The sequence below is a fragment of the Callithrix jacchus genome, chromosome 19 (genome assembly GCF_049354715.1).
Source record: "Callithrix jacchus isolate 240 chromosome 19, calJac240_pri, whole genome shotgun sequence".
In the NCBI taxonomy this organism is placed as follows: Eukaryota; Metazoa; Chordata; class Mammalia; order Primates; family Cebidae; genus Callithrix; species Callithrix jacchus.
In genome coordinates, this window is record NC_133520.1 from 50018183 (window position 1) to 50031796 (window position 13614).

The 13614-nt window shown below is 35.5% G+C and overlaps 1 protein-coding gene across 7 annotated transcripts in view; it reads left to right on the forward strand.

The window, feature by feature from the left end:
- ARID4B (AT-rich interaction domain 4B) overlaps positions 1-13614 on the forward strand; it is a 152743-nt gene that overhangs the window by 100974 nt on the left and 38155 nt on the right. For 4 of the 7 annotated variants that reach the window (XM_008985785.5, XM_078357293.1, XM_078357294.1 and 1 more), the window contains exon 17: positions 2662-2919. The exons of 2 other annotated variants lie outside the window; for them this stretch is intronic. In XM_008985785.5, the coding sequence (XP_008984033.3) occupies positions 2662-2919 (258 nt within the window). The remainder of the gene's footprint in view (positions 1-2661; positions 2920-13614) is intronic. One more of the 7 variants, XM_078357291.1, reaches the window with a different exon arrangement.

Below are 13614 nucleotides of genomic sequence, written 5' to 3' on the forward strand. Positions count from 1 at the left end.
GCGGAGGTTGCAGTGAGCTTAGATTGCACCATTGCACTCCAGCCTGAGTGATAGAGTAAGACTGTCTCCAAAAAAAATACACACACACAGTGTATATTTATGTCAGATTATAGCTGGTTTCATGGAGGTTTTAGTTTTTTAAATACCTATGTATTTGGCTGTAATGGAGTCTTCAGATCTTGAGAATTTTTGAGGAATTTGTGATATAGTTCGGACAAATCGGTACATTTGATAATTTCGTGAACTTGGAGTTACTTCCACAGATCCATTAAACATCTCCCCAACACTCCTGACCCAGTATACAAAAGGAAAAGGAGAAGCAAAAAGCATTATAGTGCTCCTTATATCACTATTTGTAGATGATTTTTATTGCCTATATAATTACATGATTAGGAATGGTACAGTATATTTTCCCAAAAAAGTTGCATATAGGAATGTAAAACTGAAATTTTCAGTGGAGGAAGTTTTTTTTTTTAGTATAAACATTGTATTCATCAAGTGGGCACAGTGGCTCATTCCTATAATCCCTGCACTTTGGAAGGCCGAGGTGTGAAGATTGCTTGAGCCCAGGAGTTCAAGATCAGCCTGAACAACATAGTGAGACCCCTGTCTCTATAAAAATAAAAAATAAAAATTCTCTAAGTGTGGTGGTGTGTGCCTGTAGCCCCAGCTACTTGGGACGCTGAGGTGGGAGGATCATTTGAGCACAGGAAGTCAAGACTGCAGTGAGCTGTGATCAGGCCACTGCACTCCAATCTGGATGACAGAGCGAGACCCTGTCTCCAAGGGGGAAAGTGTGTGTGTTTGTGTGTGTGTGTGTGTGTGTGTGTGTGTGTTGGTGTGTGTGTTGTAATATATATATAATTAATGTATAATATAGCATACATTATTAATTTTAATATATAACATATACATTTTATATATAATTAATTTTTAAAGCTTAAATGCTAAACTGTTAGTTCTGCCTTACGATGTTTAATCATTTATCAGCCATAAAGTGATGGAGTATAAGTACAGAGATACAGAACAGCAGATAAAAACAGACTAAATGTAGCCTTGGATTTCATATTGAAGTTTTGTTTTGTTTTGTTTTGTTTTAAATAAATCTAGTGTTTGTAGGCTGGGCGTGGTGGCTCACACCTGTAATCCCAGCGCTTTGGGAGGCCGAGGCGGGTGGATCACCAGAGGTCAAGAGTTAAGACCAGCCTGACCAACATGGAGAAACCCTGTCTCTACTAAAAATACAAAAATTAGCTGGTGTGGTGGCGTGCGCCTGTAATCCCATCTACTCAGAAGGCTGAGGCAGGAGAATGACTTGAACCCAGGAGGTGGAGGTTACAGTGAGCCGAGAGCACACCACTGCACTCCAGCCTGGGCGACAACAGCAAGACTGCATCTCAAAAGTAAAATAAAATAAATCTAGTGTTTGGAAAGATTTATAATTGAAGATTTTATCCAAGTTGTTGAATATAGATTTGTGGTTAATATAAAAATGATATAAATGCTCAGTTTCATAAAGTACATGGTACTAAGAAGATAAAAATGGATGTAAGGCTGGGTGTGGTGGCTCATGCCTATAATCCCAGCACTTTGGGAGGCCGAGGCGGGCGGATCACCTGAGGTGAGGAGTTTGAGACCAGCCTGGCCAACATGGTGAAACCTCATTTCTACGAAAAATACAAAAAAGATTAGCTGGGTATGGTAGCAGGCGCCTGTAATTCCAGCTACTTGGGAGGCTGAGGCAAGAGAATCACTTCAACCTGGGAGGTGGAGGTTACAGTGAGCCGAGATCATGCCATTGCACTCCAACCTGGGCGGCAAGAGTGAGACTTTGTCTCATGGGAAAAAAAAATGGATGTAATACTCTTTCTATAATAGTTTGGCTTTTAGTTTCATATGTTTGTAATTGGCCTCTCATCTGTCTATTTGTTTGGAACACCATAGTTGAGAAGATTTGTAGATGTTACTGAATCTCTGGTAAAGAGAGTAGAAATTGTGTTGAAGTTTAAAGAATAGAAAGAACAAACCTGATAAGATATTGATAGTACATTATTAGAATATTTCTGTTTAAGTTAAAATAGTATTTCAGTTATCATAACGTTAGAAAATTTGGTTGGAGCATGTTTTAAAGTTGTTAAGACTGCAATCTGCTAGTACAAATTTTTGTTGTAAACATCCTGAGGCCCCCAGCTTGAGTGACAGAGCAAGCTTCTGTGTCTAAAACAAAACAAACATCTTGAGGCTGAAAATACTTGAATGAAGAATAATTTTTAGTCATAAAATGGCAATGAAGTATAATGACTTTTTTTTGTTACTTAAGATGTAAAACACTTTTAATAAAATATGAAAAAATTGTTAGAGTTGACTATACTTGCTTCTTGCTGTTCGGCACAAATTCTGTTCTTCTGACTTTTGGAAATTTTCTTTTAATGCACTTATTTTTTAATCTCCATTTTCTCTAAATGTGTCTTTCTGTAACCTTGATTGTCTTACACAGTTTTAGTTTTTAATACTAAATTGAAACTCAGAGAATTTCATACACGTGGAACCTGCTTTTCCCGGAACAATCACAGCCACAACTTTTATCAATATATGTGGTTTGGAACTGAAAAACTTATGAAGTATCTTTTATTAACTCTGCAATTTTTTAAACCTTTCAAGAGATGAAACGAATAAAGACGAAGATGAAGATGATGAAGAAGCAGAAGAGGAGGAGGAGGAGGAAGAAGAAGAAGAGGATGAAGATGATGATGACAACAATGAGGAAGAGGAGTTTGAATGCTATCCACCAGGCATGAAAGTCCAAGTGCGGTATGGACGAGGGAAAAATCAAAAAATGTATGAAGCTAGTATTAAAGATTCTGATGTCGAAGGTGGAGAGGTCCTTTACTTGGTGCATTACTGCGGATGGAATGTGAGGTAACTTGAGTTTTAGCTAGTGATTATTACCTAAAAACAATTATAAAATACTTTTCTATTAAAAAATTTAACAGATTACAGATTTATTAGTATTCTAATTGAGGTCATAGTACCTTATTAAAAATACTAGTTTTTAGCATGTAAATACCTCACTTAGTGACTTACCAATTAATGTTTTTAGTACTTAGAAGATACCCTTAGTGTCTAGAAAACTGAGGTCTACACACTTACATGTAGATTAGTAGACAAAACATTGATGAAATGATAAAAAAATTTGTTGAAAAGATAAAAGAGATCAGAACTTCTGGACATCTACAAGCCAATTACAGGCTGCTTACTCACTTACATTTTAAACTACATTGCCACAGTAACCTCTCTTTTTATATTCTTAAGTCATTTCTTTCCTTCTGTAGTCAGGGTTTAAAAGTTGGGATTTCCTAGGAAACATTAGCTATTTCAAGGAAAGCCTTTATCTCCTTATTAACAGCTATTGCATTACAACTTTATTCAGACATCTCAGAAATTTATTAGTATCTTTGAAAAAATATGGTTGAAAATGTAAGCAGGCCTGCTTCACTAAAATAGAATGCACTTTTTGATTGCTATTAACCTAGGGCACTGAAAGGCAAGCCTAAAATTTGGTCTTAAGTTGTGTTCAATGACTTAAGCTTTTTTCATAGATAAATTTTATTTGCCTTTCCAAAGAAATTTTGTATTTTGATTTTATCCAAAATTGGCAAGCCAGTTTTGGGATCTGTTCATTTAGTTATCTTTTAAGAATAATTTGTTTTGGAATATTTGATACTGTATTTGAAATACAGTCTATCATACAATTAGATACCTGGAAAAATTAACCGTAGAAGTCTAAGTTGTGGGTTCATGGTGTACCTAGTGTTTTCAAGGAGGAATACAGCTTTCCTGCTTTATACTTAAAATTATATTCTGTGGTTCGGGAAGTTATTAGGGAGGCATCATCTCAAATTCTGTGTTCGAGTGTTGCAAATAAAATTTTGATTCTTTTTAATCACTTCCCACATTGCCCTTTCCCTCAAGAAAATCACTTCTGAGAGTTTTGAGGCTATCCTTACTGAGTTTTCATTCTACTTTCACATACATATAAATGTACTCATAGAAAATATATAGTATTCTTACATGCATGTGTTTTAAATAAATTATACAAAATTCTGTTTTATTTTTTGTTGTCCTGTTGTGTAGTAGGAAGCTCATGGTCTAATCTGATTACCTTTCTTATTTTGAGAAAAGTACAATTCTGATCCATTCTGATGCTTGGAAGAAAGTAGCAAATAGCAACTTAAGTCGTGAGAAAATGTTCAGCAGTTTTATTTTGGGCTCAGTCCTTATTCTTTCTAGTCAAGATACAGTTAGAGATGTTAAGAATACTTATCATCAGTGCTTAGATGTGATGGTTATCCAGAAGCCTAAGTTTTTCCAGATACCACTTTAACACACTGTACACAATTTGTCCTTTCACCTGTTGGTTCTTTTTTCTTTTTTTGTAGACAGAGTCTAGTTCTGTTGCCCAGGCTGGAATTTAGTGGCACGATCTTGGCTCACTGCAACCTTCACCTCTCGGGCTCAAGTAATTCTTGTGCCTCAGCCTCTTGAGTAGCTGGGATTAGAGGTGTACACCATCGCACCCAGCTAGTTTTTGTATTTTTAGTAGACATGGGGTTTCGCCACGTTGGCCAGGCTGGTCTTGAACTCCTGAGCTCAGGTGATCCGTCTCGGCCTCCCAAAGTGCTGGGATTACAGGCATCAACTGTTGGTTCTTATGCTGCCTTTATGGTACTTGATTTTCCTCGCCTGAAGGCCTGGCTATTAATGACTATATTCCAAAGAAGATACTTGAGATCTCAGATATAGCTACCACAAGAATATTTTGCCCAATTTTGGACTTCTAGTCATTTTGATCTTACTAAATTATCTTATTGAAATATAAATATAGAGGGAGTTCTACTTCTGCCTAGGATATAAATGTAAATGTGTATATGTTGGTTTAAAATTTGGAAGAAAAAAGCTAGATGTGGTGTTGCATGCCTTGTAGTACCAGCTACTGAGGCGGGGGAATCGCTTGAGCCCAGGAGCTATGATCATGCCACTGTACACATCCAGCCTGACTGACAGAATGACACCCCATCTCTTAAGTTAAAAAGAAATTTAGAAATAAATACTTGAATCAGCAAAAATGAATAATTACTAAAGTAATGCCCACAAAATAGAGTCACAACACCTTTTACCTCTGTTTTCAGGTCTTCTAATTATTAGGCTAATTTACATGTAGAGGCAGTTTTTCCTTGTGGCCTTTATGAAGTCTTTGAAATTTATGAATGGATAGAATTTAGGTGTCTCCAACTTTGACTATAATAAAGGCTTATTATCTATTAATTGGCTCATTAAACAAAAGAGGCTTAGTAGATAAAAAAAATTTTAGTCATTCCTGAAACTATTTTAGAATTAAGATACAGCATTGTTTTGTTAGGATTGACTAAAAGAAAGAGAATTCTAGGAGTATTTGGATTTTAGAGTGTAGAAAGAGGCCAGAGTGGTGCTCACACCTGTCATCCCAACACTTTGGGAGGCTGAGGCGGGTGGATCATGAGGTGAGGAGCTTCAGACCAGCCTAAAAATACAAAAATTAGCTGGGCGTGGAGGCATGCATCTGTAATCCCAGCTACTTAGGAGGCTGAGGTAGGAGAATTGCTTGAACCTGGGAGGCGGAGGTTGCTGTGAGCCAAGATTGTGCCACTATACTTCAGCCTGGGCAACAGAGCAAGACTCCATCTCAAAAAAAAAAAAAAAGGGAAAGAATTTAAATTGAGGCCTTCAGGTTTTTAATAATATAGGGAGGAAAATGGGACCTAGATCAACAAGACATGCTTGTGTTGCTGTGAGGGTTGCCATCTGTTTCTTACAACTCAAGTGCCTGTATGCTATGAACTTTGAAAAGAAGAAAACTTAACATCTTGATGAAGACCTGTTGGATGGATCTCCATATACTCCAACATCATGGAGAAAACAAATGTACTTCAGTAGATTAAGCAGTTAATCTTCGTAGAGTTAATATAAGAGTAGTTTTATTTTTTTCTGCAATAATCAGAGTCTTATTGATAAATAAGCAATACTTTTCATTTTTGCCGCTCCTCCAGTTCTGATGCTAATCTAATAAGGACTGCAACAAATTCTCATCAGCTCTATGATTGTTTTTCTTTTCAGCTTGATCTCTAAATTTATACTTTATACAACAGATGTGAAGTTAGAATTGAGGATTTGTATATGGAGGTTCATGAAAATAGTTTTATCTTAAGTGACATTCATGACGAGCAATTTGGGAAATTTGTGTAGAACTATTTCCATGTGTGTTTTTTTTAATAATCTAAAACATGTTTCAGATAATGTGTATCAGAAACATGTATTTCAGATAGTTCAGTTTTATCTGAAACATGTATTTCAGATTAAAAAAAAAGAGACAGGATCTTGCTCTGTCCCCCAGGCTGGAGTGCAGTGGTGTGATCATGGCTCTTCAGACTCCACTTCTTGTACTCCAGTGATTCTCCCACCTGAGACTCTGGAATAGGTGGGACTATAGGTGTGTATCACCAAACCTGGCTAATTATTTATTTTTTATAGAGATGTCTCACTGTGTTGCCAAGCTGGTTTCAGACTCCTGGGCTCAAGCAGTCCTCCTGCCTTGGCCACCAAAAGTGCTGGGATTATAGACATGAACTAGTGCTCCTGGCCATGAGACATGTTTTTCTAGGAAAGAGATTTTTCTCAAATAATGTAAAAGTATCTGTCTTATTGTTTAAAAATACTATTTTTAGGTCAGGCACGGTAGCTCACACCTGTAATCCCAGCACTTTAGGATGCCTAGGCGGGTAGATTACCTGAGGTCAGGCATTTGAAACCAGCCTGGCCAACATGGCAAAACCTCATCTCTACTAAAAATACAAAAATTAGCCGAATGTGGTGGCAGGAGCCTGTAATCCCATCTACTTGGGAGGCTGAGGCACGAGAATTGCTTGAACCTGGGACACGGAGGTTGCAGTATGCCAAGATCATGCCATTGCAGTCCAGCCTGGGTGACAGAGCAAGACTCCATCTCAAAACAAAAAACAACTATTTTTGTTGTTGTTGTTAATTTTTACATTTTTTCTAAAATGGTGTGTGTGTGTGTGTGTGTGTGTATGTGTGTGTATGTATGCACATATAATTTTTTCTTTTTGAGATGGAATTTCACTCTTGTTGCCCAGGGTGTGGAGTGCAGTGTCATAGTCTCCACTCACTGCAACCTTCGCCTCCCCGTTCAAGCAGCGATTTCCCCTGCCTCAGCCTCCCAAGTAGCTGGGATTACAGGTGTGCGCCACCACGCCCAGCAAATTTTTATATTTTTAGTAGGGACAGGGTTTTACCACGTTGGCCAGACTGTTTTCAAATGTCTGACCTCAGGTGATCCACCCACCTTGGCCTTCCAAAATGCTGGGATTACAGGCGTGAACCACCATGCCCAACCTGTATAAATCTTTAATATAATTTTCATGTAAGTCCCTTTTTCACAGCTGAAAATGTTGATTTTTGTTACACAAAGGTTAACATTTGGGCAAGTTTGTTTTCTACTATTGTGATGAAAAAAAGTCATTATTTAACATGTTTACACCAAATTTACTGGAAAGGGTTTGAACTGTTTCCCCCTAACCACAAATAGAATAATACTGCTACATTATTTTTCTGATGCAGTGACAATATCTAAAAAACTATTGTCTAACACTATATTATTTACTGTGTCACCAAGCACTAGGAATGTTTGGCGTATTCTCATAAATTATTTTTTAAACTCTTCTAGAATAATTCAATTTAGAAAAATGAGAAAAATATATAAAAGTAAAAAGATAAAATTATTACTATTGTAGTGTGTTCTCTTTTAGTCTTTTTTAAATGTCTCCATACATTTAAAACATTTTATTTCTACTTAGTAGTTTTGAATAGTAGGCTCTCTGTTATATTCATTTTAACTTTTCTTAGTGATGTTAATATTTTATAGAAATTCTTAGTGTAATTATCTAATTGATCTTTCTGGGACACTCAAGTTTCTAAGTTGTGTCAAATATGGGATTGATTTTTGAAAGTAAGGTTACACATTGAAATTAACATGTCATAAACTGGTTGAGTGTGTTGGATTTCCTTGTTTAGCAGCAACCGAGTGAAACTAGACTAATTGGCATGGAATTTAAAATATATCAATATTTTATTATAATATATCAATACTGATTGAATTTTCTCCACTCATTTTCAACTTGGCTTTCTATAATCAAAGAGTTGCAAATTTAGTTAGAGAATAATGTTTTCTATGTTGAGGATCACAAGCTGCATTAATGGGAACCCAGAAGTAAAAGAGACACTGTAAAGTTTCAACTGTAAAACTCTTAAATCAATCACAATGATTCTAGTTCATGTTACCAGTTATAGAGAACTGAAAACAAGACAAATTATGCTAAATATATTATTTGAAGTTAAAAATGGGTTACACTTAAAAAATATTTTCTCCAAGCAAATTAAATCCTTCTAGGAGGGAACGAGTTAGGGGTTGAAGAAACCTGGGAAAAGGCTTTCACAAATTCTGCTTTTTGCCATCATTCAATTGCTTTTTATCAAATTTGTGGGGTTTTTTTATTTTTCAAACATAAGTTGAATATCTACTGTGTGCCAAGTATATGCTTGTCACCAAAGATACCAAGAAGTGGACCTTATTAAGGTATTCATATTCCAGACAGGACATTTAGCTCCGGCAAAATTGATAGTCCATTGATCCTACCACCCTTTACCTCTCCACCCTACTAATGCCCTCTCTTTTCTCTTACTGCTTACGTTCCCTGGTCATTCATTATTATAATCACTACTTTTGACTCCAGCTCTTCTTTTGCTCTCCTTTTTTTTTTTTTGTACTCATCTGACAAAACCACATGAACCTTGATTAAATCTGACTCTCCTGCTCCTTGTCTGCACCTGTGCAGCCAATCCTGGTTGGAATAAAGCAAGCAACCACAGTGACTGTTCTTATTTTAAATTCATAACTGTGAACCTCAAGCAGGTCCTTAATTCTTTATGTCCTTCTTCCATTCACTCTCCTGCTTTCCTAGTGGACTATTTCATACTGCTGCTGATCTCTTCACATCCCCAAAATCTCTTCCCTGTTCTCATTTTCAGCTGGTGAGACCTTGCTTTGTATGTACTGAGAAATAGAAACAAGAAAAACATTTCTGCAGACTTCATTAGACCTGCCTATCTACCTGCATTTGCTGGCACGTGGTGTGTTTTCATCTTTGGCCATAGATACACAATCATGCTAGTGTCTGAAGCCAGTGTTCTAATAACCATTCCTTCTTGCCTGGTCAAAGACACGGCCCATTTTCTTACTCTGTTCTGTCATTCCCACTACTTACAGATCTGTGGTTATTTCTCCTATCTCAAGAAAAACCTTTTCTAGAGCCTGCCTTTTCCTACTGTGACATTTTGCTCCATTTCCATTCAGCAGAACTATTTGAAAGTTACCTACACTTGTTATTCAGTTTCTCTCCTTTTTCTGTGTAAACCCATTCTTATCAGACTTTTGTTCACTGTCTCCACAGCTGTGCTTACCGGGAACACTAGTGACCTTCTGTAGGTAAATTCCTCGTGCTTTTCTTGCTCTCTTGTGTGCCTTATTGGTGGCATTACAGAGTTAATCACTCCTTCCATGATATGCTTTGCTTGGGCTCCAGCTACAACCAGTTCTTGTTTATTTTCCTTCCTTTCTCAAAATTAAGAAACTATTCCTCAATTATCTTTGGTCTTTTCCTCATCTTTATACATTTTCTTTCTTTTAGTTGTTCCCCTATTTATTTCAGGTATCCATTTAACCCTTTTTTGGTTTCTGTTCCTATTTTTCCAATCCTAACTTGAGTCACATTTCTGATATTGAATTTTTCTAAGTTATTTTTCTGAGCCAAAGGATCCTGGAATATAACTTTCCCCTAGGACTCTAAGTAAATTCTTTCAGCTCTCTACTCCCTTCTTTTTTTTTTTTTTCTTAATTGTTCAAGCTTTCTACATCAGGGCCATATTAATTATTATAACTGTGAACTTCATTTTAAAATATGAAAAAAATTGTTGTTTCATAACTATTCCCCTAATATCCCTTATCACATCTAGAAATGTATGCATTTGGCATATGGTAAGTACTAAATGAACATGGACAAATTGGACCTCCTGACAACAAAATGGAAGTAGAGCAGAAGTTAGATTCCAAATAAAAGCCACTGATTTTTTTTTAAAGCAATACCTATAATAGAGGATTGGAACAGATATAGCTTGATCCTCTCGCTGGAGCTGCTTCTCAACTCATTAATATATAACTCTGTTTCACTTTCTCTGGTACTGTCAAACTTTTCCACTGAGACTACACCATTTTACATTCTCACCAGCAATGTTAGGGTTCCAGTTTCTCTGCATCCTTGTCAACACTTGTTATTCTCTGTTCAAGAAAATTTGGAGGTTATAGCCATTTGGAGTGTGAAGTAGTATCTCATTGTGGTTGTAATTTGCATTTCCCTAATGACTACAGTTGAGCATTTTTCATGTACTTATTAGCCATTTGTATATCTTCTTTGGAGGAACGTTCTTTCAAATCCTTGCCATTTTTGAATTGGTCAGTTGTTTCGTTGGATTTTAGATCTTCATATATTCTAGATATTAATCTCTTATCAAATATATGATTTGCAAATGTTTATTTCTTTTGTTGCCTTTGCTTATGATGCTATATCCAAGGAAACATTATTGCCAAATCCAGTGTTCTGAAATTTTCCTGTATATTTTCTTCTAAGAACTTTATAGTTTTAGCTGTAATACTTACACCTTTGATCTAATTTGCGTTCATATTTGTATATTATATAGGTGACATCTTCGGGTCACATAAAGAGACTGTCTCTTAGCAAACAAAGTGGAGTCGAGACTGAGACTGGAAGGAATTTGATAGAAATATTCATTTTCTGTGACTTTTTATCTTTTTTTTTTTTTTGGTGATGGAGTCTTGCTCTGTTGCCCAGGCTGGAGTGCAGTGGTCCAGTCTCGGCTCACTGCTGCCTCAGCCCCCTGAGTAGCTGGGACTACAGGTACCTACCACTACACCCGGCTAGTTTTTGTATTTTTAGTAGAGATGGAATTTCACCATGTTGGCCAGGCTGGTCTCAAACTCCTGACCTTAATGATCCGCCCACCTCAACCTCCCAAAGTGTCTATTCTTAGTCTCATTTTGTCCTTTAAAATTTTTTAATGTCACTTTTCAGCTTAATTTCTTTGTTCTTTCCTGCTCTAAAATGTTTTGTGTCCTTCATTTTATTTCTTTTTTCTTTTACTTCCATGTAATCTGATCCCTGCTGTACTTCCATTGTGTATGCCATTGGATTTAGGAATATTGAAATAGAGTACAAAGTTGTTCTAATCTTCTTTGAAATAATTGTCCTGGTAATGATAGAAAGCAAGGTACCTTGGGAAATTATCTGGCTTGTTTCTATAGTACAGAAGTCATGGGCCTGTAAAAAGAAGACCATTTGACAATGGTTTCCGTACCTGTAAATTTGTTTTAGAAGAGAGTGACTTTTCATTTAACTATAGTTTTTGGGTAAAAAAGAACGTAAACATTTCCTTCATGAAAAAACTTAATAATTCAATTATATGTTGTTCTCAAATGGGTTTTAGTTTTTCTTTTTTTATATATTCATCTTAGAGGTTTACTAAACTTGGACCTATTTCATTAGTAGTTTTTTAGATTGCAGGTACATTGGTATTTTTGTTTAAGTGTGCACAAAAGTATGCACTTAAACAAAAATACCAATAAAAATACCATAAATTTATCAAATATTAACAAAGTATACTCTTGGGGAATTTTAAAAACTTAGCATCTGTGTTACAGTATGCAGTTAATGCCGTAGTTAACCAATTGCAGTTGTTTTCGTAAGCGTTGGTAAAATGCCCTATTAGTGTTCTTATTATTACATATTACCTCTGCCTAAAGACTTATACTTCTGTTTTATTTTATAGAGTTAAATTGCCTAAGAAACCTGTTGATATAATTACTACACCATTCTGTTGAGCCGTTTATGTCAAATCTTTAATATGACTATGCTATTATATTTATGGTTTTATCATTCTGCCATTATATTCTTAAGTATGAGGACTATCATTTTTGTCTCTCTGATGTAGATTTAACTGTTATATTAAGTAGAAATATGAAATGTTCATAGCATACTTAGGAATTTTATTTTTGAATAATATATGACTTATTTTTGTCTCACTTTATTATAGGTACATTATTAAAAGCATTAAATTGTGATCAGTTATTATTTTCATAAATCTTGTTTTAGATATTCAATCAAATTAAAATACATATAAACAGATTATATAAAATTCATAAAGTAGGTACATATTGATAAAATTGCTTATGAAGTTTATAATTAATAATTAACACTGCTTTTCATCATAACTTGTTGTTTTTTCCTGTTATTTTGTCATACTTGTATTTATATAATTCAGGAGGGGAAAGCCCTTTCCTAAGACAGTACAAATTTCTACTTTATATGTGAAGTTTTTAAAAACCAAATAAGTTAACTATATGACATACATTAACTTTTTTGTTTATAGAGAGGCAAGGTATAAAATACATATTGTGCAACAATTAAGTGACTATTCAATATAGAAAACAAAATATAGATGATTTTAGCATTTTTCTTATTGATTGGTTATTAGATTTTATCTTATGATCTGTATACATATTTCAAAGAGTGGAGTTTTAAGTATTATACTAATTTGATTTTACTTATGAAGTTATTTTTAAAATACCTTGATTCTGCATGCTATTTATTTTTAAATCTCTCAGACTGTGCCTTTTAGTTATATATTAACTATATGTTGATAATATTTATTTTTAAATTGGGTTTAAGAAGAACCAAAAGCTGAATTGATATGGGCATATTAACCATTTTAGTAGTGTGTCTGGTTGACTGACATTCTTTTTCACTTTTATTATTACAAAGTGATTTCTTATGTAATTTGCCAGTGCATCCATACAAAAGTCATAAAGCTTTCTTTTTAGAATTCCTATTTTTCTCTGGTGAGAGCAAGTATGCTGTGGTCTCTGAATGGTATCTTTTAGCTTTGTATGAATATTTTAAAACATTTTAAAAATCAAATATCTGTGTGATGGCTTCTTTCAGAAAGTTTCAGAAGGTTTGTATTAACAATTTGTCGTTACTTTTTAGTGTTGTCTTTTTAAATTGTAAGCTCCTTGCAGGCAAGAGCTGTGTTTGTTGATTCGTTGCTGAGTACCCAGTGCCTAGTGCAGACTCTGTTACACAGTAGGTACCTAAGAGGTGTTTGTCAAGTTAATATGTTACAGTCTTGGAGTCTCATATAATTTTTCATTCTACAGCTGGGCGTGGTGGCTCACACCTGTTTTCCCAGCCTCCTGAGTAGCTGGGATTACAGGCACACATCACCATGCCCAGCTAGTTTTTTGTATTTTTAGTAGAGATGGGGTTTCAGCATGTTGACCAGGATGGTCTTGATCTCTTGACCTTGTGATCCACACGCCTTGGCCTCCCAAAGTGCTGGGACTATAGGCCTGAGCCACTGCGCCCACCCAGC